The sequence below is a fragment of the Acipenser ruthenus genome, chromosome 3, assembly GCF_902713425.1.
Source record: "Acipenser ruthenus chromosome 3, fAciRut3.2 maternal haplotype, whole genome shotgun sequence".
In the NCBI taxonomy this organism is placed as follows: Eukaryota; Metazoa; Chordata; class Actinopteri; order Acipenseriformes; family Acipenseridae; genus Acipenser; species Acipenser ruthenus.
In genome coordinates this window covers 26,779,138-26,806,146 of record NC_081191.1, presented here as the reverse complement: position 1 = coordinate 26,806,146, position 27,009 = coordinate 26,779,138, and the positions used below count along the sequence as shown (strand labels likewise).

The following is a 27,009-nucleotide window of genomic DNA, read 5'->3' as shown; positions in this document are numbered from 1 at the left end:
AGCCATGTGGCAAAAAGTTTTGTGGTCTGACGAAACTAAAATGGAACTTTTTGGCCTAAATGCAAAGCGTTATGTTTGGCTCAAACCCAACACAGTGCATCACCCAAAGAACACCATCCCTACTGTGAAGCATGGTGGTGGCAGCATCATGTTATGGGGATGTTTCTCATCGACAGGGACTGGGGCACTTGTCAGGATAGAAGGGAAAATGAATGGAGCAAAGTACAGAGAAGTCCTTTAGGAAAACCTGCTGCACTCTGCAAGAAAGCTGAAACTGGGACGGAAGTTCACCTTTCAGCATGACAACGACCTAAAGCACAAAGCCAAAGCTAAAGCTACACTGGAGTGGCTAGGAAACAAAAAGGTAAATGTCCTTGAGTGGCCCTATCAGAGCCTCGACCTAAATCCAATCGAAAATTTGTGGCATAACTTGAAGATTGCTGCCCATCAACGCTCCAAGGAACTTGACAGAGCTTGAACAGTTTTGTAAAGAAGAATGGTCAAATATTGCCAAATCTAGGTGTGCAAAGTTTGTAGAGACCTATCCCAACAGACTCACAGCTGTAATTGCTGCCAAAGGTGCTTACACCAAGTATTAACTCAGGGGGATGGAGACTTATCCAATTATGATCTTTCAGTTTTGTATTTTTAATATATAACTTTTTTCCCCTTAACAGTGTGGCGTATGGTGTGTAGATAAGTGGAAAAAAACTCTTTCACATTTTGTAGGCACTGACACTACAAAATGTGAAAAAAGTTCAAGGGGGTGTAGACTTTCTATAGGCACTATATATATATATATATATATATATATATATATATATATATATATATATATATATATATATATATATATATATATAGTGGCAGAGTAGGGGGAGGAAAAATGTAGATGTTGATTCCCATAATGCCACAGGAATCAACGCTCTAATTTTAACAAGGGACACCTGCCTGGGATTAAGCAGGTGTATAAAATAGCAGGCCTGCCTCTGGGTAGGAAGGTCTGCGTTAAGGCTTAGGCCTGGAGGAAGCCTGTGGGGACAGGCTGATCTAAAAAATGGTATTGTGATACTTGTTATAATTAATTATATGTGTTTTGTTATAATTAAACGACTTAACCGTCCGGTTTTTCGTAGCTAGGACTTATGAAAAGTTTAGTTAGGCTTTTGTTTGTTTTTGTGTACTGGAAATAAATATATAGGCACCGTCCTCCTTACACCCTATCTGTTCTTCAAGTACTTCATTTACACCTAAAGACAGTGTTAAAGATCCTGAAGCGCAGGAAAGCAACCCCACTTTGCCACAATAGATACACACACTATATATATATATATATATATATATATATATATATATATATATATACACACATAATACAGTGCAGTCTGTTTATAAGAATCACGTCCGTCCCGGGTGTTTTGATTCTTATAAGCGGACCAATATGATTACTGTAGTGCAGAATCAAACTTAGTATGAGAATGAGCTTGTTCCCTGGCTGCAGTGTAATGGGTTGACCACTAAATGTCACGAGTTCCCGCATGTATGCACGCCCACGAAAAATACACAGCTGCTTTCCTTAACAAATTATGGATAATAATCAATTGGTTAACTGCTTGTTAAAGTTAATGACACCTCGATAGAAATGGCTTAGCCAATAGCTTTGTGATGGGGGTATAGAGGCGTAAGGAAGCAAAAGTAACAAAAAGAAACCCAAACTTGAGTAAGAGATCTAGTGTTCGTTCCACATGAAGTACTGTTAGTTAGTGCTCCAACTGAGAGCTAGGTTTATTTTGTTTGTTTTATTAGCGGTTGTTTCGCCACCACAGTGTAAGAAAAATAAAACCAACACTGGTTTAAAACTGTAAATCAAGACTCCAGCCTGATAATTTACACTGCCCTCGGCCACGCTGTTGCATACAATTAGCAAAAGCATGCCATCAGTTTAAATACAGTATACATACAGATGTCAATGGTGCTCAATCACTGAGGACAATACATCAAAACAAGTCCTCGTGGGTAAGCAGCTTGTTATACGATCACAGTTATTACTTATGTTTACTCAAGGCTGCAGAATCCTATTTTACTACTTGCACTTGATCAAGTACCGTATTACATGTAGTCAGTTTGCCCCGAAATGATTCTTATAAGCGGATTGCTTGATTCTTACAAGCGGATTTGTTTACATTGGTTGGTATAGGAATGATTTGGTCCCAGTGGTTTTGATCACTATATGCGGTTGATTCTTATATCAGTGATTCTTATAAACTGAGTGCACTGTCTAAAGAGAATCCACTGTGACCCAATACTCAAAGCCAATAACAAAATATCCTTGCACAATAAAATAGCAATATTTTAGATTTATGTTTTCGTGGTTATTTCTTTAAATGTATGTTTTATCATTGCTACTGACAAAACTAACAGGATTTGTTTTTCAAAATTGACTTAATTGGAACACCCATAAGGTGATTCTCCTGCAATGTAGACAGATATAATTGTGTCCTCATTGTTATTCATACTAAAGTCCACACTGGATACATTTTGCAAGTGATTCATTTCCATTTGTTTAAACTATCTTATTAAATTAGGAGCCTGTCAAAGTTTAAAAAACAATTTGATGTAAGCCATTCTCCAATATTATTGTTAGCAAACTGAACCATGAAGCCATAGCTTGCGGATACCTGGCAGTAACTCTTCATACCAGATGTATTTTAAACATCACCAGCACAATTAGTGTTTAAAAAAGTATGCAAAGCATTTGTCTTCTCAGCCTAAGTTGATTAAAAAGAAAGGAAGAACTAAAAAGTAACACAATTATGTTAATATTGTATTTGGGAAAATAAGCCAAAAATTACTATTACTGTATTACATTTAGGTAATTCCGAATTTTTTCTTTCATTAAAATAAAATAAAAACAGACTTAGTTTAATGGTACTGTAGGTGAAGAAGTTTTATGGATGTTATAACATGAGGGCTTTAAATATACCCCCTGAATTTTACTGCTGTCTTATGGCTTCACTGGATCAAACAAACCATTATCTTAAATATATATATATATATATATATATATATATATATATATATATATATATATATATATATATATATATATATATATATAATTCAAAGTGCCAGAAGAATCTGTTCTGGGATTTACCAGTTAGTAATAGCAGGTTTTGTGCAAAATGCAGTTGGCTGCATATGCAGGTTTTACTGAAATAATTTTTTTTGGACTACAAGATTCACACACATAGGATGCCATTCTGGAATATGCCCTGGTGGGGGCAAGTTTGGTTATTTAATTAATAACAATTAATAACAACTGTCTTTCGTTGTGTGTGATGTCAGTAGCATGGCTCGGCTCGGCTCTGCAGTGGAAAAACAAACCAGGCTCCCCTTAACCGCACCACGAGGGCTCGGTACGGACCCAGCACGGCTCGGTTGTACAGTGGAAAAGAGGCATTAGTTCACCAAAATGTAATAACATGGCTATTTACTATTATTTTTTTGATGAGCAGATGAAGGTGTTAATGAAATATTAATGCTGACACTGCTCATCTCTCATCTGTCAATAATTGCTTCAGGCCATAAACAATCCTTGATTATTCAACTTACCCAACAAGACAACAACGCTTTGTTTGGAAGCAAAACACGTAACAAATTAATATCTTTCAAAAATTAAAAATAAAAAACTATTAAAATGTGCAATTCATTACTACCCTATAAAACGTAATAACTAACCACATTACTTGAGATACCAGATCAGAGTAGTTATATTTGTATGGTTCACAGATGTACAAGTTAAAATGATCCCATTATAACAATCTACATGCAGGGCAGCTACATCTGATCCGGTTAAAATTAAACAGAATCTGGCAACCACTGCTTAGACAGATAAACAGTATTTAATTGTTAGTCTAATTTAAATATACATGAAAAACCTGGCAAATTAATTACAAATAAATACATAAATAAACATTGCTCAAATTGAATAAGCTACTTTCCCATCTCTAGTTAAAATTACCTGTCAAATTTTATACAACAAGCAGTGACGTACAGTATGCTACCAACATTGAAAAAAAAGAAAATTCACCTTTACCCTAAGGTTGCCTGCAAAGGAGGAGAAAAATAAGATGAGGCTCGTATGACAGGAGGAAGCCTGACAAACTGCCAACAAGTACATTTTGTTTGGGTGCCCAAGTCCGGATGAATTTAGTGTCACAATCAAAGTACCTGGGCTCTGATGTAAGTAAAGTCTAGCAAAACCCCATATTTTATTCATTAATGCCTGTATATTTAGCAGCTTGCAGAGCTAACAGCTTGAAAGGACATGCTTGAGAGAGAAGCACCTGTAACCATATCTGACCTGAAGGTGGCATTTTCACACAATACTCTTTCCTTGCACCCATGGCTTTGCTCAGTAATCATATTTCCACTGAGTGCATGCTAAATTAATGAATCTTTCATCTGCAGGGTTTAAAAATTGCATGTCACTGCCTTCTTGTTAAAGCAAATTCTAGAGTCATCAAGTTTTACAATGGGATATCCTTGTCTAAATACATAACTATTTTAAGAATTTGTTTTGGAAACAGAAACACAATGTGTGTGCACTACAAAAAATGAATAGGGAGCAAAACAATGGTAATTTTAGTAATATACGGTATATATTAGTGCTGGGACAAATATACAAACTGACATTGTTGACAATTTTTTTCGTGTGTTCGAAGGCAAAAAGAAATGTCTGTGTCTGTCAGAAATTGGTCAGAAATGGCACTGGTTTATACCGCTTATAAAACATGGCTACCTGTCATTTGTGGGAAGAAAAATAATTAAAATAATTGAAATGTGTTTTAATTAAGACAAAACCAGAAATAATATAGTCCCAAATTTAATTTAATTTAATTCATTGTTCGCTTATTAAAAAATAAATTGCACATGTTAGTGTATTGTGAATTTCTGCTTCAAAAGTGCTATCTCATTAGAAAGTTTCAAATGACACTAAGGAAGTAAGGGGAGCAGCTGCGATGGAGACTGAAGCCGGATCTTGAAGTGAGTTTGCGAACTCGTTATATGCGAGGCACACTTATTCTAGTACGTTTTCACCCTTTTGGATCTCAAAATATGTTTTTGTTAGTTGTCGGACACCCTCGAGTCCAAGTCATGCTAGATTAAGTTGACGATCAAACCAGACTTTACGCACCAATCCGACCGCGGTGTCAGGGGACAGTACCTCAGTTTCCCGTAGACACTTCAAACCCAGACCGGTAATTCAGGGGGTGGTGTCTGGCCTTGTTTTTACCTGTTTTTCTAAGAGTTTTTCTGACTGACAGGAATACATTCTTCTTGGTTTTAAACTCGCCGTCAGCAGAGATGTTAAAGCATCTACTGTTAAAATATGTATTTAGTCCAGCTCAGCGTTATAAAACTGGAGACTGAATTCCCGTTCCCCAGTTGAACTTCTTGCACTAGCATAAAATTCCCTTAATGTTGTTGAGATTTTTTGGACTTATTTCCATAAAATGAATGTCCATATTTTTTTCTTTAAGTACATTAACCAGCCCCTGCTGTAGTTTTGTTTGTTTGTTTGTGTTTTTTTCAATCTTTGTTTTCTTCTATTTCATTTAGCTGTTCCTCATCTACTGTTATGTGTCTACTCTTGCTGGTGCACTTATTTTATTTATTTATTTTTTTCAGGTGGTCTGCTGTCTTCACTCAGAAAGCTGTACCAGCTATGTGGAGTTTCATCCCCAAATATATTAAAGGAAATAGGTCAAATGCCACTCATTTTTGGCTGTGGTTTTGTAACTAATAACAAATAAAATGGCAGTTTGTCATGGAATTTAGAACATAGTGGTGCAGTGATTTGTTATATATATATATATATATATATATATATATATATATATATATATATATATATATATATATATATATATATATACACACACACATATATATATATATACACACACACATATATATATATATATATATATATATATATATATACACACACACACACACACACACATTTAAGTTGCTAAAATCATTTTCATTCCCAGTTACAACAAAAATCATAATTGTACTAATACAATACTAAGATCAAGGGCTAACTTATGATTGTACTTTTGTTGTATCATATAGGGTTGAGTTTTTCCAAGTCTAGAACAATCAAAAGCTTATGTTGTGTAATTTTATACAGATAAACAGCCCTCCAGACTGCCCACAGTAAAACTGCATCTCACACAGCTTAGTAAGATACTGTAGATGATATAAAATGTTATATATAAAATGTGCTGTCTAAAATAATTAAAAGACACTGCATCTGGGAGCGTGTGGGCAACAAATGTTCCAAGTACTCTCACAGCCAGTGCTAACATACTCCAAGCTCCCCTGATCTGCAGCAAGCCACACAAGAAGAGATGGCAAAGGCCCCAATGAAACGGACATAGCTAACAAGTCACTTGCTTAGCCAGAACTGGAATCTTCTACTGTGCAAACATGTGATGCGGAATTCTGGTACAATCTGTTTCTCAGGACACAGTGAGTAGTTGTCTATTTCCAACAGTATACTGTATATAATAAACAGCCAGAAAATAGCCTGGCAACCTAACTAAATAATAAACACTGGTATTCTCTTGGCACGCCCAGACAGTTGATGTGTTTGACTATTTTTCTTCGAATCGTACGGTAAATAACATAAACTTCCAGGTGTCCGGTCATACAGATATATACAGAGTTCTTGGGTGCTTACAAATACACTATACCATTCGCATTGTGTTTTGTTAAATTTTTTGTTGTGTATCTCTTATGGCAATACCAAATCAAAATGACTTCCATCAATAGTAATATCCTTGATTGTATTTTATTTATGTAGATAGGCATAAAAAGTACTAACTGGGCAGCAATCACAAGTACACTCTCCTAGCAAAAAAAGGTGGGGGTTTCTTACAATCATATGTTGAGCAGGCAGCACACTGAAACAAGTCTACAATATACCCCCTCAGTGCCAGCAAAAACATAAATCTTCTTCAACAATCTATTTTCCATCATACTTATTCACAAGGGACATTTCAAAGTGGTCTTTACCCTTTCTGTCAATGGTTGCCCTCATCCATCAATTTCATAGAGAATTATACCAGAGATCAATGTAGTTCAAGACCACTAAGCATTTGCAGAGCTCTTGTGAATGGTTGACTGGGTTCCTGCATATTCACTTTATACAGCACTCGCATCAGGAGATGTATCACCAGGTGCACTTCCTCGTACGTCAGCAGTTTACTCTACAAAAGACTTCCAGCCACAGAAAAAAAAAGTTTGCCATAGCTCAAATGATTGTGTATAATGTGTAACATTTATAAAAAGAGTAAGGAATACTTTTGGTTTAAAGGTACCAGTTTTTTTTATATATATATATTGTTCAGATATTCACTCAATTTAAATATTCCTTTGGATATTCGTTAATTTGCAAAAAGTAGTACTTGTGCCTTTTGTTATATATATATATATATATATATATATATATATATATATATATATATATATATATATATATATATATGAAATGAAATTAGTTGTGCATGTTATTTTTCATTTAATGCATGTTATGTAATAATTTGTTGTTTTCTTATAAAGCTGAATCTCTACTTTAATTTATATATTTCAATAGAACAATTAGAAATTATAGAAATCACTTTCTTTGTGGTCTTTCTCTTTTTTTTAATTTATTTTAACTGCCCAACTACGTTTGTCTGCGACTGTGTGTGTGTATATTTCAAATTGTTTTTTATTTGATATATTGTATGAATCTTTGTATATAACCTTCATAGAATCTGATCCGAATTCTAAAAACAGTGTTTCCTCTCTACTTTTCTCTGAATTGTAAAATTAGATAGTATTACAAGTCTATAAGAACAACCTTGGCTTCACATGACTTTCCCTCTACATCTCTGTGACAAAGACAGAATGATTATTGGTGATAAATCTCCCTCCCGACCTGTGAGGGCGCTGTGTAAAGGGAACAGACTGCCCTGGACTGGATGGCCAGACAATTCATTCCCAGGGTTAGAAGGAAGTCGGTCATCTAGAAAGGGGGCGGAGCTAAATCATAAATCTTCGACCCGGAAGGAAAACAACGTGGTAGCAGCGGATTGGAGGAGTAGTTGCACTAGTTAACGAACGGGTCATGATTGATGGTACAAAAGGGAGCGTAGCGCAGTGATCTGTTGTATGGTTAGAGCTGAACCAGAAGGAAACCGTGCATTGTAACCGTGAGTGTTTTGTTTGTTTTGTTCCGTCGTGTCTAAAGAATTACTGTTTGTTATTATTAGACGGCTGAACACGTTCTGGAGCTGTCGCCAAAGGCCAGCACTAAACCTGGACAACACTACACTTTGTTTCACAATAAACTGTATTTGCACCACGAGGACTAAAGTACGTACTGTGGACTGGTGATTGTGTTTGTGTTACGTGTGAGTGTAAAAGATCGGGACTGTTATTATTTCGGGACCAACCCGTGGATCACAACAAAAGTAATACATGCTGCTGTTTTGCTTGCTATCATTATTATTTACTGTGTTTTGTGTCATCAGACCATTGGATTTACAAATAAAATATAATTGCACCTGGATTATCGTTGTCTGTCTGTTCTTTGATCACTGCTGCATTCCTGTTAACCACTTTGCCACAATCTCTTATTAATAGAAAAGAAAAAGGTTGATAAGTACAAAAACAAACTAAAACTAAATAGAAACAGAACAGTATACTGGATATAAAACAAAACAGCGTTGGCAGAGCCTAATTGTACATGTGGTTAATACAAATTTGACCAGCTAAATATGTAAAACAGAAGCAACTATTAGGTGATTATTCTGTCCTACGGATAGATATTTCATTTTACATTATTATCCAAAGCGATTGATTTCCCACAATTAATATGTTTTAAAAAATATAAACAACACATTTAGCTCTGTCCTTCTATGCAACTTCAATCTACAAATGCACAATCATGCATCACTTAAAAAGAATCAGCCTTCAGTAACATTACAAACAATACAGTACATTTCCGTTTTCCATTTGCAGCCACCCAGTGTAATGTAAGTACGCATAATTATGCCTATCTTCTCGCTCAAGCATTGTCTCCAATGAACTTTTCATAAAAAAAGCGACCATTAGCTCCAACTAATGCCAGTTAAGCCTCAGCAAAACTGAATTATTAAATCTGTCTGCCAATATCCTATTACAGGCTACTTATGAATACTTGATTTTATTTTGTATAATTGACAAGGGTTGTCAGGCAGGCATGGCTTTGATGGCAATTGGGTTAAGATCAACTGATATATTTATCACAAAGAACAGACAAGCGTCAAGTGAATTAATTGAGGGGTCATTGTGAGAAGGCTCACGTGAACCTGTCATAAACAGTTAATAAAGAGTCATGTAATATTAGTAGCCTGCATGCTATGAATTACGAAGAAGACAGCACTGAAATATTAGTATACACTCAACAAAAGACAGAAGACATTATCTTTGCAGACATAATACCAGATAATTACCAGCATCTTAATTTTTTAAACCTTTATACAACAACTTAAAATTACGATGTGCACAGGCATTTTAAACATGATGACAGGTTATATGGTTAAAATGTGATGACGGGTTTCATTGCAGAGTTTCATTTACAGTCCATGCATGTTTAGATCAGATAACCTTTTCAAGAAACTTACAATATAATGCACACATTTAGGTTATACAGCCTTCAACTGGGATGCAGCAAGAAAGCACATTGGCATTATAAGAGATTGATGAAAATTACTTCAAACTTCAAAAAAATTAAAGCTTGTATTTCTCTTAATACCAGTGAAAGAAGAGTGTGCACTCAAGAGATATTTGATCTGAATTAAGAAACTAATGAAACAATTGATTAATTGGAATTTAAGCCATCAGTCACCAGGGCTATCAGCAGCATCATTTACATTCTAAACAATCAGCTGATGGCCCAATAGGACACTGAGCATTAATACACAGTCAATATGACACCATTGAGCTCATCACAATTCTTTATTGACCAGCACAATGACACACTTAATCCAGGATTGATCAAAAATTGCATATATTTTGGGTTTTCCACATTGATTCAATACGTCTTATGAATTTTTAATCTTAAAGAACACCCTAACAAGCATAGAAATATAATTGTTTTTTGGAGTAGTTCATTGTAGGTTATCTCTACTTGAAATACATGGATGATTACCATGTGTATTTTTAAAGGATTCTGTAATTTATTATATATATATATATATATATATATATATATATATATATATATATATATATATATATATATATATATATATATATATATATACAATTTTGTTGATAACTTTTTTATTCAGTTCTTTAGAGTCCTCTGTTGTATTTAGGCACACACACACACACAATGTAGACACAAACAGAATGTATTCATCTATCTATTAATATACATAAATACACTGCTATTAAGTTATATTTAAAATGCATGAAACAGTAAGCTAATTTAAAAACCGCCCAAGATAAAGAGACAGTGACGGAGTCACATTGGTCTCCTGCTCATTTGTAATCCATTTCAAGCCCTGTATCATCTATAAATTGTAAAAAAAAAGAAAGAAAAAGAAAAGAAAGCTGTAAATGTAACTAGAATTGGTAATAGAGTAATCAAACTGTGAATTATTCTCGGGTCTAGAGATTTGAGCTGTGATATATCAATTTTTTAAAATGTTTTATGGACTCCGATTCGCTCCATGTAGCATATCTTACAAGTTGACATATGCCAATACTGCACTCTCTCCGCTGACATGACTAGAACCTAGTCTCTAGTTCTATGTTGATCAATCTCACATTACTCTCATCTCCTTAGACTTTGACAATATGTTCCACATCCACAATCATTTTACTGTATGCAATTACTGAAAAATTAGTTAAGGGAAACCCTCAATAATTCAGAATCAAAATCAAATCAAATTATGTTTTCTAAATTATTTTTTTCTTAATATTGGCATTGCTCTTTTCACTGATATAATCTACTGTGAGTTTACAATCTTTTTGTGTGTGTGTGGGGGGGGGGGGGGGGGGGGGCGGCATAGTATAAGTTTAATGTAGAAAATAGAATTAGGTGGAATTTGTATTTTCTTATAACATTTTGCATTCTCCTCTCCTCTCAAATTGCTTTATTTTATTTTGAACAAATTGTAATGAGGTTAAGTGCATACCTCACTTCTGAAGGACAGTTCAGATAAGTATGACATATTTTATTAAATGCAGTGGAGTAAGTCATCTGACAGTGAGCACAGAGAGGAAGTTAATATCACACCACACAGATCACATAATTTGTCTCTGACATTTAAAAAGCTACTTATGTGCCCTTGGGTAAATAATTTATTGCTTTCGTCAAATCAAACTTATGGATTATTTTCAATGAAGGAACCTATCTTCCACTGATTGATTCATTCTGTAAAGTTTAAATTAGGTATTGTGATATTTCATGAGTTCTTGGTTAATTCAATATCTCATGTGTCAGTTGACAACAGTAGTTGGAATACACTAAAACAATAGTATTCTGTGACTTCAAAACAATTCTACCTTAAGTTAAATCAAATGCTGAAACTGGAATGGGAACTGAGGTTTGGAAACAGATTAAAGTAGTTTGGACAGATTGTTGGCAGTCACACATGCCCTGAAGATAAACTTTATCTGGCTGCATGTGCAAAACGTCATTTAAGTCATTTGTCATTCTCTCAAGTAATACATTTCCAAAGTGGCTTACTTTCAAGACAGGTAGCTTATAATATATAATGTTTCCCTATATAGCTTCAGGTTTCCGTGGTATGAGAACAGTCAATACAAGTGTACTATATATCAACACACAGACACTGGACGGAACCATTGTTTTAAAGAATAGGCCAACCACTAAGGAACATTAGAAGCATTACAGTAAAGCGTATTAAAGTAAAGTACTTCAACAAATAATTAGAAACACCCACCATAAAAATGTCAACAGGGTTTAAGGCCACCATAGGCAGCCTGATTTGACAGGAGTTGTCAAGGGGTTTAAGATATTCTGGATGGATATATGATGATTTCTCAAGGATTATAGCCTCTAATTTCTTCAGGAAAGTTTGGGATGGAAATCTGCAGTAAAGTTTAGTATTAGTAATCTGTGGCAGTCTTTAGTATGGGACCCACTTACAGATAATTTACACAAAAATGACTGCCGCAGGTGTTCTCACGTCCAACCTCTGTAAACAATGCACATTCTTGTTATTTTGAATTCCCTTTGAACTAGTCTTGAAACAATCTCTCATTATTATAATTGAAGAGTGAAAGGAAATTGTACTTTGATGGCAGCAGCAGTAATTCTAGTTACTTTTAACGAATTAAAAAAAGAACGAAAGACAGCACAGGGAAATTGTACTTAGATGGCAGCAGCAGCTGCCCGAACAAAGAAGATCTTGTTGCATTGGATTCTCATTAATGTTAACCTGGGTGTTATTTTGCTACGGAAACTGGAACACTAAGAGTGACCTTGATAATGCGCAGTATGAACCGGAATCTCTAAAACCAGGCTGTAACACTGCCAACAAGTTATATTTCTGCATATGGAGGAACAAGGGGGCATCACAGTGCTGCAAATCAATATTAAGCAGTTTATTGTTTCCTTGCTTGTTTCCATGAGTACATCAGCTGTTATTAAACTAGGTTCTGACCAACGTTATGACACCCAGCACAAGAACAAGCAGTTATGAAACTTAGCTATGCAGCATTTCAAGTTTCATATGTGCCTTTAAAAGTTTTTAAAATACCAAATAAATGTATACTTCAATTTTATGAGCACCCAACAATCTCAGTTCCTTATATCGCTCAATGATGTCTTTTTAACTTTCAATACCACTGGTACTCTGCCACTTATGTCTCAAGTTTCTGTGCTTCTAATAAAAGCCCTTAGCACCATTATGGGTATTAAATGTGCATGATTGTAAACCAAATGATTAGATAACCTCCAGTGTATCAGTAAATGAATAATCAGTCAAGCAGCTATTGTTGTAAAAAGCTGATAACGCAGAAGAGAAATTTGTATTTAACTCATTAATTAAACTTATTTCAACAGTGGGAAATTCTTTATAAACTAGGATCCAATTTTAAGTTATCTTTCTTTTTAGATCATAGTGACATATTTTATCAACAATATCAATTGCTTAAAACCGTTTTCCAATCAGAAACTGGTTAAAAAGCTAATATATAATTATATATTACTTTGAAATGTAATTTAAATTTAATTTAATTTAATGCAATGCAATTTTATATTCTTAAAAGGAGTAATTTGGTTCTACACCAAGATCTGACTTAGTTCTAATCATTAACCATATCCTCCATCTGTTGTTTCTTGTATCCCCAGTAAAATAAACTATACTGACCGTTTTTCTCTGAGGTTCTAAGGAAAATCATGTCAGCAGGAATCCTTTGGTTCTATAAAAAAAAATAATAATAATAATTAAAAAAGATCACATGCTAATAATTCGGTTGTAGTAATACCTGAGTATGAGGGAAATATGAAATCAATACCTTCATAAAACTGCAATAAAAAGTGGATCACATTCTTTTGGCTGATATGTCTATACAGTCACTGCTAAACAGCATGTTTCCTTAGTTAATTTATATTTTGCCATACATATATAAATGTTATATATATAAATGTTACATATATATACAGTGCCTTGCAAAAGTATTCAGACCCCTGACCAATTCTCTCATATTACTGAATTACAAATGGTACTTTGAAATTTCATTCTGTTTGATATTTTATTTTAAAACACTGAAACTGAAAATCAATTATTGTAAGGTGACATTGGTTTTATGTTGGGAAATATTTTTAAGAAAAATAAAAAACTGAAATATCTTGCTTGCATAAGTATTCAACCCCCACACATTAATATTTGGTAGAGCCACCTTTCGCTGCAATAACAGCATTAAGTCTTTTGCGGTAAGTATGTACCAGCTTTGCACACAGTGTCGGAGTGATTTTGGCCCATTCTTCTTGGCAGATTTGCTCCAGGTTGTTCAGGTTGGTTGGACGACGCTTGTGGACCACAATTTTCAAATAGTGCCACAGATTCTCAATGGGATTGAGATCAGGACTTTGACTGAGCCACTGTAGGACATTCACCTTTTTGTTCTTGAGCCACACCAATGTTGCTTTGGCCTTGTGCTTGGGATCATTGTCCTGCTGAAAGGTGAATTTCCTCCCAAGCTTCAGTTTTTTAGAGGACTGAAGCAGGTTCTCTTGCAGTATTTCCCTGTATTTTGCTCCATCCATTCGTCCTTCAATTTTAACAAGATGCCCAGTCCTTGCTGATGAGAAACATCTCCACAGCATGATGCTGCCATCACCATACTTCACTGTAGTGATGGTGCGTCTTGAGGCATGGGCAGTGTTAGGTTTGCGCCAACACATAGCGCTTTGAGTTTTGACCAAAAAGCTCTATCTTGGTCTCATCTGACCACAAAACCTTTTCCCACATCGCAGCTGGGTCACTCTCATGCTTTCTGGTACTTTTTGAGTAACGGCTTCTTTTTTGCCACCCTCCCATACAGGCCAGTGTTATGAAGAGCTCTTGATATGGTTGACTGGTGCACCATTACTCCACTCCCAGCCACTGAACTCTGTAGCTCCTTCAAAGTGATTGTTGGCCTCTCTGTGGCTTCTCTCACAAGTCTCCTTCTTGTTTGAGTGCTGAGTTTTGAGGGACGGCCTTTTCTTGGCAGTGCCTGGGTGGTGTGATGCAGCTTCCACTTCCTGATTATTGATCCAACTGTGCTCACTGGGATATCCAAACACTTGGATATTATTTTGTACCCTTTCCCTAATCTATGCATTTGTATTACTTTATCTCTAACTTCTGTAGAATGCTCTTTGGTCTTCATTTTCCTTCAGATTCACAGCCTGACCAATGATCCTTCAACAGTGGGGTTTTTATCCAGAAAATGTGACAGCAACTTTAATGGTTCACAGGTGGAGGCCAATGGTTAGGTAATTGTGTCCTCGTTAGGGCAATTTCTTTCACCGGTGTAAACTGGGAGCTTCCACAGCACAGGGGTTGAATACTTATGCAAGCAAGATATTTCAGTTTTTTATTTTTCATTTAAATAATAACAAAAATGTGTTCTAAATGTGCACTGCTATTGTTTAGGTTTACCTAAATGTATTAATTCCCCAGTAATGTTACAATATACAGTAAACGTTGCAAGGACCACCTTCCTGGAAGACCAAATCTGTGACTCCTGGTAACAAGCTGCTTTACAATAGCTGTTTGAAACTGGAGAACTGTCCTCATGCAAGTAGATCATTACCTTTAAACATGATCATATTCAGCCTGCCTACTAAGTCTGGCATAAATCCATTAGACGGCTCTCAGATTACTTGTATCATGCCAACAAACTTGCTTAGAACAACATCAACAAGTGAAAGAAACTTGAGAAAAAAAACTAGATTCTCTGTGGGGTGAAAATTTACCAACTCTGTATGGTTTGAATTTATATCATGATATCATCATTTTATACAATGTACAATGGTTTCTCATGCTTTACCTGAATAATGAGAATGTGAGAAACTGCAACAAAGAGATTGCTTTCCTTCATACTAAATACCTGTATTTGCTTTTTAATAACACTCAAATACCTGAGCCTGAAGTGAAATAAAAACACATACTCTAGGCACTGTAAATGCAAAAGTTCAGGGCCTATAGCATTCTATCAAATTCAGATCTGTCCAAAACAGTTTATAGCATTAAAACCTCAGGGTCATTTAGAGCATCTACAGGCAACAAGGAGGCTGTCATCTTGCCTGGAGACAATGATCATATACATACTAAAGGCCCTCTGTTAAACTAAGAGCAGATTCTTGCATGTGTATTCTACACTGTGCTTTTAATGCATTAATAGGCTAACATGTACTGTTAAGATGCTTGTTGTTCACAATGGGCCTTATTTTAAACATCTAAAACAGTGGCATTATTTAGATCCATGAACTTAAATAGTCCCCAGTGTCTTATGTGTTGGTAGATGAATTAATACATCGTGAGTCCAGAAATGCCTAAGATGTCACTTGCTACTTGTGATGACTTAAATGGGCACATTTCAGGTCTGATAATGAAATTATCACTTTAACTTTTTCCTTTTAAAGAATTAAAATTTAAGTAATCTAAAAAAAAAAACCATAAATATCTTACCTTTTCAACAATAATGAGGTCTCCCACTTGTATGTCAGAGCTCTTCACCTGCACTTTGCCTGAAATATATTATTATTATTATTATTATTATTATTATTATTATTATTATTATTATTATTATTATTATTCTCACATACAATTCAAGACACACTAAAATGTAAGTTCTTTTACAAATATGATTTAAGGGAGAAAATTAAACCTAAAAATTAAAAAGTAGTAAAAACACAACTTGAAGTTAATTTTAGCATGATGAATGCCCCAAGATGAGCCAAGCATATAAATAAAATACTGCAAATGTTTGTACAACAAATAAAAGCAGTATTTCCAAAATCACTGAAATGGGTTTAAAAAAAACAAACAAAAAAAAAAAAAACATTGATTGCAATCCTTATGCAAAGGTAATGCTCTTCCATTATGATCCCTGGTTTGGGACCAAGATGAAATCAGTGGCACAATAGGTCACTGTCAATTATATACATTTAATACCCACGTATATTGGCTACAAACTAATTCCCACAGAAGATGACATCTTTCTTTAGGGGTCAGTGATCTTGCAATGGAGATTTGTAAAATACTTTTACAAGTAATCTCAGAGAATATAGGTTTGAAAAGGAAAACGTAGGCTGCATTTCCTTAAAGGTATTATTGGTTACTTTAAGACAGCTTTCAAATCGTAGAACGTGAGGCATTATGATTGGCATTCTTAAAGACTACAGCAGTAGACACATTTTAAATTCACAATGTTTTTACAGATTGTTTTACTATTATTTTAAACGATGCACTGTACACTGCTGCCAACAGATTTGAGGGGACACCAAAAACATACTCTGGCATGACCTTATTCTGAATGTGACATGTATTACTGTCCATAAAACAGATATACAACTAATATATTTTAATGCTTCTTTTTGCTAACATGAAATCAATTCGCCTTAAATGCATTCAGCACAAGCGCAACACAATACTTAGGTGACACATTAGCTATATCAGGTTTAATAATTATCTAATGGGAACTTAGAATATAAGACGGGGATCACTTTACTGTTCCATTATAACATTCCACTATCCATCCTCCATTCTTTAACGAGACAGGCTTGAATAAAATAGCTGGCTATAATGAGTTTATCTCCTGGTCATCTTTCCTTTTAAGCATATGTTTGATTTACTTGATAATGTTGTCAAATATATTAACTGTATACAAATACTATGGCAGAATAAAGAGTATCCACGGTACCATTTTGAATAGTCTAATCAAATGATCTAATAACTACAGCAAAGGCTTTGCATTAATGTTTTTGATAGTCACCTAGACTTCAGTTTCTATACTGTTATGTCTTACTGAATATTTCCTACTGGTATTGCAGATTAAGCTGGTCATGGGTTTAGTTTTTTTTGTTTTGATTTTTATTTATTTTTTTAACTCTTGTAGAATAACACAAGATTGTTTCAAATGTGTTTCCCAATAAATGCACACTTTATATATCATCTACATTTTTCTAGTATTACATTTCTTACCTGATTAATATCCAACTATAAGTGTTTTGGATGATTCTCTATTATTGTCTCAACTTATATCATTATCTGCCATGCTTACAAACTATTCCAGCAAAAATACTTCTGAAAAGACTATGGAAGGCTGTGGAACATAAGGTTGGAAAGCATATTACCATTGCACCAATAGCGACAGTATGAGGCTAAATTGCTCGCTCTTTCTTTTTTGAGGACTGGGCTTAAACATGCTACTTTGACATACATAACAAGATAATTATTGTCCAGCTGTCCCTATTAGTCTTGGTAACTAAGGCTAACAAAGTTGTGACAGATACTGGCAAATGACATTGAGTGTAATTTCTACTAGTTGTATTGAATTGCATGCCTCTGAAATGCTAGACCATTTTGTAATAGGGTACTACCACGTAAGATAGCTAGATAGACAGTTTTATATATATATATATATATATATATATATATATATATATATATATATATATATATATAATGTAGTTCAATCCAGCTTTTTTTTTCTTGGTCAGGCCTATTTATATCTTTTTTTAAACTTGTATTTTATTTTTTGTTATATTTGTAAATTATGGTGGTCCTGAAGTGCAGAACGAAAACTAAAAGAAAGTATGCCAAAAAAGTGTCTTCTAAGTAATGTGCATGTTTTGTATAAAGCGTGCACCTTTTCAAATGCATGCCAAAGAAACGAGTGTATTCAAAAAAGTTGCTTGCGTTTTTTTTTTAAGCACGCATCTTTTTAAATGCATGCCAAAAAAAACAAGTGTCTTCAAAAACGTAGCAAGCATCGTTTAAAATGCATGCCAAGAAAAATGTGTGCCAGAAATAAGATTTTTGATGTGATGTGACGCAGTCCCCTCGACCAAATGAAATGGTCAAAATCAAGTTGTCAGTAGCAAATTCAGATTTAAGTTCGAGGGAGCATTTTATTTTAAATTAGTACTTAAAAAGATGCGTGCTTTAAAAAAACAGACACTACGTTTCTGATGGCACTTGTTATTTTGGCATGCATTTAAAAAGGTGCGTGCTTTATATAAAAAATGCACACTACTTTTAGAAGACACTATATATTTTTTGTCATACTTTCTTTTTATTTTCATTTTGCACTTCAGGGCCACCGTAGCAAATGGTAAAAGCAATCTAAGCAAAGCAACTTCTGTCAAAAAAATTTTTTTAACCTCGGACTGTGAGCTTGCTGTACATTTGTGAATTCATTTCCTTGTCTCGCTGATATCGTCTGTACTCATCCACTGCCTCTCGCACCATTGTGACTGCCACAACGAAGCCCTGTCAGCAAACACAGAATAACACAACATATTAATTTCATACAGTGGACACAATCAAGCAGAATCGCTTGTTTATAGTGGTTTGGTATGAAAATACTATTTCAGTTTATAACATGAAAATAATTTGATATTTACAAACCAAAAATATCTAGGTACTGTATAGGCTTTTACATGAATAGTATGACTGAACAGGGAAAATGAACCAACTACAGTATCATCATTTGTTAAAGTACAGGTTCAAAATAAAAAGATAAGGAAGGTGCAGTTTGTATTCTTCTAGCACAGAATGCCAAAACTGCAAATTAGTCAATTTTCAACAGAACTGTAGTTATTTTATTTTTCCTTTCAAAATTTGTTTAAAAGGGTAGTTTTGTTACCTACTAACTAGAATTGAGGAGGTTTTTGTGAACAAAAATAACAGGGTCATATCAGATTGAATATTTAGCAAACATGAAGTCAGACTGATATATGAAAAAGATAAACAATGTGGCAGTGAACTGGTTAACAATGGAAGTTTGAGAGAATCCTAGAATACCGCAGTGAACCTGTAATGTTAGTTTACTGAAAATAATACAATACAGCTGTTACCAACTATAAAGACAGTTGGCACAATTTTGATAAATGAAAAAAAAAAAAAAAAAAAAAAAAGGAAGGCAATGTGCAAACTCAAGAGTGCTTGCATTGTGTTGTGCCAAATCTCTCATGTTGTGATTCTGAACAGAGGAAACTCTGGACTCTGGTGCAATTTGGTTATAGATATCACGGACACTGGCAAAACAGTATTTTATTGTTTTTGCTTGTGTAAGTTTAAATACTTGTACATCTCCAGACTGTCAGTTGATCAGCAGCATTCTGTAGTGTGAAAGTACTAATGAAAATAAAAACAGCTGCTGTTTTTTTAAATCATTTTGATACAATGATATTCTGTTCATAAACAGATAAAGAAGTATAAATCTTGGACAGTCCTTAAAAACAGAAATATATATTTCATAATAAATCACATACTTTTGCAAACTTTTATTAAGCACTGCAGTTACACAGCACTTCCTCCAAAAACAACGTGAATGAAACAAGGTACAGTATCTGTGATCTTTAGTTGCTTTTGTGCATTTTCATTTGCAAGTGAACTGTGACATTACGGCTTTATCGAGCACTATATTCTACAATGCTGAAGACAGACTTTGGATACTGTTTTAATCCTGGAAACTGGTGTTGTTATTTTTTAATATTTTGCTGAATTGCATTGCCTTTTACGTTTTAAGCAGCTCTGTGCATGGGTAACATTTTGATTTAATTTTGCTGTTGTGTTGTTAATAATGGGGAATTTTACATACTGCTACAATACCTACCAGATTTAAAAGTATGTACTGTTTTACTATTCATGTGTCCAGTCGTCTCTTTTGGCAAGTTATATTTTCAGAATCATTCCATTCTGAATTAAAATACTACTTCTGTTGACAATATAGTACTGTGCCAACAAAACCAACGACAGTACATCTAAATCAGGGGTGGCCAATTCATATCACCTGACGCCCGGGACTATGTTCGCTCTGTTGCTAGAAAGGCGCTCCCGGTATATTTGTAGAGAGCCACGCAAGTTTCTGAGATCTGAATTGCGGAAGTCTAGCACATACACATACATTTTAAAAAGTGTTTACGTCCCACCCCTATTACTTCTGATTGGCTAGCTGTGGAAGAAGCTGATCTTCTGTTGGTTACAAAGAAACCCAGAAATGGCCGCTTGAGAGTGAGAGCCTATGTCAAGACACACGCTAATCTTTTAAACTTCAGATATTATAGATGTTTTTTGTAAATTAGCAAATAAGTTATACTGCTTTCTTAATACATGAACTGGACATTTAAATGCAGCAATCTAGTAAAGTTACAAAAAAAGAAAAAAAAATACACTATAGTCGCTAAGGTATTAGCGGATTTGAAAAAATCATGTTGTGTAATTTATAACACTTGGTCAAGCGTGTACTTGTTGGGAATAGGTTTTAAAAAACAGAAAGTTTACTGTTTAGAAGCATTTCAAGACAAACGTTCCCTGGCAAAAATGTAGTATTTTTTTTTTTCTTTAGATTTTAGTGTTGCTAACCTAGTTTGCTATTTAACACATTTACATGTTTTTTTTTTTAATATATTTAACGCTATATTAAATAAATATATTACTATATTATTTATTTAATCGATTTGTGATAAATATGTTTATAATAACAGAAATGAAATGCTTAAGAAATTAGGCACGAGAGGGCATGCGTGGGTTGTGCTGGATATTGTCACTTCGTGGTGCGTTCTTCATTTTTTTAAATAAAGACATTCACATGTAGTTTAAAAATGCATTATGTAGAACAGTAATCATGTTTTTATAATTTAAGTAAAAATACAAATACACGTTGTTTATTCACAAGTAATTGAGGGGGCTTGCACGTAAGCTTGCATTGCAGCAGCACTAACTGCAGCGGACTTAGGCAAAACAAAGTAATAGTTGGCAATTTGTGTCTGTGATGCAACAAACTAAAACATCAGAAGTTGAATTCAGCTTATAAAGAAAGAGTGGAAAAAACAGGCAGAAGTTATTTTTATATTTAAATAACTCCCAAGTATTGCTTATTATAGTTGTACTCTTAGTATGTTACTTAAATGTACTAGCAAATGTGTTCCAAACTGCACTGAAAGAAACATTGCCTTAAAGTATGTCATAAATTTGTTGAGGTGAGGTCGGGTCACAGGGAACCTTTTGTGTATCTGAAAGATTTAGTGAACCAGTCAAGCTACAAGGCTTAATCACTAATTGATTGATTGTGTTCACTGTTAAATTAAACCAAAATCCTACAAGTTATATTCTACTTTTTTGTGAGTGTTTTGTGCGACGGGGAGGGGCAAGTAGACTTTTAAGAAGGACAAGTATATTTTTCTAGCATTCTGTCCCTTGGACAACAAGTTTTTTTTAGAAATTGGCAACCCCAGTAAATGGAAGACTACTTATTTTAAAACACATCCCTTTCAGCTATGTATTTTTGACATTGATCTTTTTTGTGCTCCCTGAAAAAACTGACATGTTTTTGTCTTTCACTGCTGTGTTATCCCCCCAACTACTGCACTATTTCAATAAAAGAATCAACGTCTCCCTGTACAGTTCCTCAAACCCAAGTCATATTTTTTCTTTCCGTACGAAATGTGTGTGTGTGCAGGGCAGGGGGTGGTTTGGGTGGTTTGGGTGGTAGGGGGCAGGTTACAAAGTGCTCACCTACATACACGTCAAATCAGATGAAATAATCAGATATGCGCCACACTCGTTTAACCGTCACTTAAGTCAACATTTTATGGGGTCGGATATGTGAATGCTGACTGTATAATTAGGGCTTGTCTTTTTATTAATTTCATTTTTCAGTGCTTATTTTTTAGCTGTTTTCGAGTTTTATGTAAATCGTTTTTTTTCGGGGCTTTCACTTTTTATATACTGTATGAAATTATTTATTTTGTTTACTTTCCAAAATGCTTTGGCATTTTTTCTGTCAAAATACATATAGTAGTAACTCGACACTACTTGCACACTTAAGCTGTACTTTCTTTACCTTGCTGTCTTCCACAACGAAATCCTCATGGTCACGGGCACATTCTTTTTTGTGTGTAGGCATTTTTTTACATGTCGGCACAATTTGCAATTCTATTTTAAATCTTTTGTATCTTAACTGTAATACAGCTTTATATCCTGCGAACAAGCCTCCATTCCTAATTGTAATCTCGTTTTAAATCTGGCAAGCAGAGACTACAATAGAAATGTAGGAATATGCTGCCACTCAGTAGTTGGAGTGGGGTTAAAGTATTCAGAATGAATCAATGATAGATACAAGTCAGGAAGGATGGGACATTGCCCAGCTGCACGGTAGGAAAGGGGCCAGCAAAATATCTACTTTTAATGATTTATTTACGACATTGAAATGTAACCACTTTCTTAATAAAACAGTCAACCATTTTCATCTTTTGAGAATCAACATTTGTTTCAATTTGGTTAACTTCTGAAGTCATGTATGTTTGAAAACAATTATTTGGTACATAGTCGATCAAAATATAGATTTGATCTTGTGTCAAACTGATTGACGTAAACTGATTGTTATATAATGGATATGCCTGCTGTCATGGTAATTACAGATTTCCATGGGCGATGCCTAAGATAGGAATACAGCTGATATATAGCACCATTTTAAAAAAACTGTAGCTACAACTACAGTACAAAGAACGTAAAAGCACAATCTTTGAGAAAACAAACTAATTCAATATTTAAATATAACTTACCAAAGGTGCCCAGTACGTGTAAAGATAACCTATTTTCAGTGCTGGCACAAACTGTGAACAGGAAACCACCAGAAAATAAAGATTCAAGAAAAGCTTAAACTGCTGGTACAAAACCTAAAAGACCAATAAAAGAAAAGAAAGAAGTGTGTCAGTAACATACTGCTGAAAATACAAAATTAAAGCCACCATGAAAATGCATAAATTAAGGAATCTCAATAACGTGGTAAAGAATGTCATATCCAAGTTTCATCCCCATTGGATAAGCTGTTGCAAAACTAAAGCCTTTAAATACATATTCATAGGCCCCTCCAATGTATCCCCGGCACAACAGTATGTATATAAAGATATAACTGGGTGCGAAAAATATATTATTTTAAGTAAAATGGTTAAGTAAATGTATTTTTTTTAAACTCACATTTAAATGTAACAGCATTCAAACATCGACACCTCTCAACCCTGTTCAGTTAATGCCACTCCCCGTAACTGCATCCCTCTTCTCTGAATGGATGGGTTAATAGAGATCCCTGCTATCATTGGATGTTTCAAGTGCCCATTAAAAGACAATTATTGATCGTATGTATGAACTGGAGTGGTTCCACCTATCACTCTCCATTTATTAATAAAAACTTGAAGAAGTCAACGATAGCGCTGGCAGGGAGTGTAGTTAAATTGGAAAAAATCCAGGTTAGGCAGCTGTGGATCACCTTGCAAGTGTGAACAGCCTCACTGCCTTTACGAAAATGCTTTCCTGTTAAATGTACTGATGGGGTACACCTTTACGTCTTAAAGAACAATACTGAAGTCTGTATTTTCTTTTATTGGTTCCCTTTCAATTCGAAGACAGTGCCACAGGTCAGGTATTTACTGAGCATTTTATGTCAAAGCTGCTGATAGGCCCCTCCGGGGAATTACGTCCTCGGTCCCGCCCACTGAGGGAATAAGTAGTCACTCCGCAGAGATTACCTTCTGTTTTGCTTCTCACAACCAGGTAAGTATGACCGAGTGTGAAGAGCTCTCACCAAGTTTTCTGGAGTTTCCTTGCAATTTATTGCTGGAAGTTGGCTCGACACTTCTGTGGAATCAGAAACTCAGCTTCTGAAGACTAAAACGCTTTCGTTTTCAACAGCCTACATTGCACAGAGATCGTAGTTTGCTTTCCACTAACCTTACAGCTTGCTGTCTGTGTTCCGCCTTTTTCCAACCAATAAATAAATAAATAAATAAATAAATAAATAAATAAATAAAAATAAGAAGAGAGAGGCGTAATCCTCCAGCTGTTGAGTCGACTACTCTGGGTTAGCTCAGCACGCTTCCTCCACTGGGCCTGGTTCTTCCGTACCCCACTGTAGAGTAGACTCCACAGACATTCCGACCCACCTTCGGCGGTGCTCTCTTTTTTTCTGCTGTCTAAAGGCTGTGCTACACTGTCTAAATGCTGTGCTACACTCCGCTGCAAGCGACGTACTGCACCGGTTGTGTGACTGCACGCGGTCCAGACTGCAACTGTCTGTAGGCAGTGCTCCACACCGTTGCAAGCTACGCGCTGCTTCGGTTGTGTGACTGCACGCGGTCCAGACCATACACCCAGCGTAGTACCCTCAGTGCCTTCGCCCTCGGTGCTCGGTGTTTTGGCACCCTCTGTGTCTCGGCCTCGGTGCCTCACAGCCTCGTTGCTTCGGTGCCCTCATTGCCCCAGAGCCTCAGTGCCCTCTGTGCTCAAGCGCTCCCTGCATCAGTGCCTTGGTGCCTCAGTGCTCCTAGAGCCTTGATGCCTCTGTGTTTTGGTGTCCTCAGTGCTCAGATGCTCCTTGCATCAGTGCAAGGAGCATCTGTGTCTCTGCGCATCAGTGCTTCAGCGCCCCCCAGTGCTTCAGAGACTTGGTGCTTCGACACCCTTGGTGCTCAAACGCTCCCTGCACCCCTTGCATTGGTGCCTTCGGTGCACTCAGTGCCTCCGAGCCTCTGTGTTTTGATGCCACCGACATGTTAATAATGTCTGGTTTTCACCCTTGCACGTCCTGTGGAGGGAAGCTTCCCCCACAGGACAAACATTTCCTCTGGGCATGCAGCACGCCTCCTCTGCCATAAATGACAGGACGTTCTGCCCAATATGTGCAAAGTCCCAGGAAAGGACTCTGCGCAGGAGACTAGCAGAGTTCACAGGTGAGACTTCTTCGGTCAGCTCAGCTGGACCTTCAGCGGCATTGGGAGCCCCAGCCTCCCCTAAATTTGCCCTCAGGCCCTTCACAGGACATTCTCTGTGCACAGGCAACAGCCCAACAATCTCACAGCCGCTCACAGTCTCCTTCAAGGAGCAGTAAGCGGGCGAGAAACTCGAGGCAGACAAGAGATATCTCCGAACTGAAGAGCCAGATGGCTCAGGTTTTGGACTCTGGCCAGACAGCAGGCCCCTCCCCCTGCTCAGACCCCACCTCCAGCACCTGCCCCGGAGCCGACCCCAGCCCCACCGGTGGTAGCCAAGATGTGGCGATAAGCGGAGAGGAACAGGACGCAATCTCGATCACAGCTTCCTGGGATGGTGAGTCCTCCCTACAGGATGAGACAGAGGTCCAAGAATTAACCCAAGGGATGGGCCCCAGTTTTGAGGTTACCTCAGAGACTGATGTCACCTCTAGCTCAGTTCGGGCGCTTATGGAGCGAGCCTCAAACTTCCTCCAGGTTCCCTGGACAGCAGCACCTGAACAGCGCCGTTCCGTTTTCAGTATGGCGCAAGCTTCTAACCCCCAGCCCTTCCCGGTATTTCAGGATTTTCTGGAGGTACGATCCTCTTGGCACTGACGAGCTTCGGCTCCAAGCGTCTTAAAGCAGGCTGCCCTGCTGGGCTTTCACTGCTGCAGATTTCAGGCTTCCAAGGGCAAGCCCTAGGTCAAAGCTTGGCAAGCCTGGAATGTCTCAGGCCAGAGACCCTGACATGGACAAATCGGCCTTGCTGGACGCGCCTATCTCCCCTGGCCATAAATTCGGGCCACCAGTAGAGGAAGTCCTGCAACACTCCCACAGAGAACAGGAGGTGTCTCGACAGGTGGAGGCGCTACTCCCTCCCTGTGCTCCGGTACGGGAGAGGATGAGGTGACACATACTGCACGCAAAGACAAGTGAACAACAGACGTGGGGCCCCAACGCAGCAGCGCTATGGGAGGCAGTTCCAACGCCGCCCTAAACAACCTCCAAAGCAGGCTCCACCTCTGAAGGCTTACGGCCTCAGAACCACCCCTTTACACAACACCAGCTACAATACTGGCACACCTGCACCTCAGGCACCTGGGTGCTCGCCACCATACACACCGGCTACGCACTACAGTACCGCTTGGGACCTCCTCCCTTTCGAAGGATCATGGTCACATTTGTGACCAACCCTGGTGTTGTGTCAGAGGTTAATGGGTCTGATGGCCGCAGCTTCATCAGCCATCCAGCTGGGGTTACTCCATATGCGCCCAATTCAAACGTGGCTCAATACCTTGCGGCTACATCCAAAACTCGACAGGCACCGTCGGCTGACCGTGTCTTGCGTATGCTGGGAAGCCCTGCACTGGTGTAGGCAAGCCTCTCACCTACGCAAAGGTGTAAGCATGGGAGTGATCCACAGACGCATCCAACTCGGGTTGGGGTGCGGTCTAGGCAGGCACAGG

General features: G+C 36.7%; 1 protein-coding gene across 4 annotated transcripts in view; it reads right to left on the bottom strand.

Annotated features, from left to right (window-relative positions):
- Nucleotides 1-27,009, bottom strand: part of atp9b (ATPase phospholipid transporting 9B) — a 162,680-nt gene that overhangs the window by 93,037 nt on the left and 42,634 nt on the right. For 3 of the 4 annotated variants that reach the window (XM_059012752.1, XM_033992394.3, XM_033992395.3), the window contains 4 exons: nt 23,360-23,473; nt 18,953-19,061; nt 16,257-16,315; nt 13,446-13,497 (listed from right to left, as the gene is read on the bottom strand). In XM_059012752.1, coding sequence (XP_058868735.1) covers nt 13,446-13,497; nt 16,257-16,315; nt 18,953-19,061; nt 23,360-23,473 — 334 coding nt within the window. The remainder of the gene's footprint in view (nt 1-13,445; nt 13,498-16,256; nt 16,316-18,952; nt 19,062-23,359; nt 23,474-27,009) is intronic. The other variant, XM_059012751.1, reaches the window with a different exon arrangement.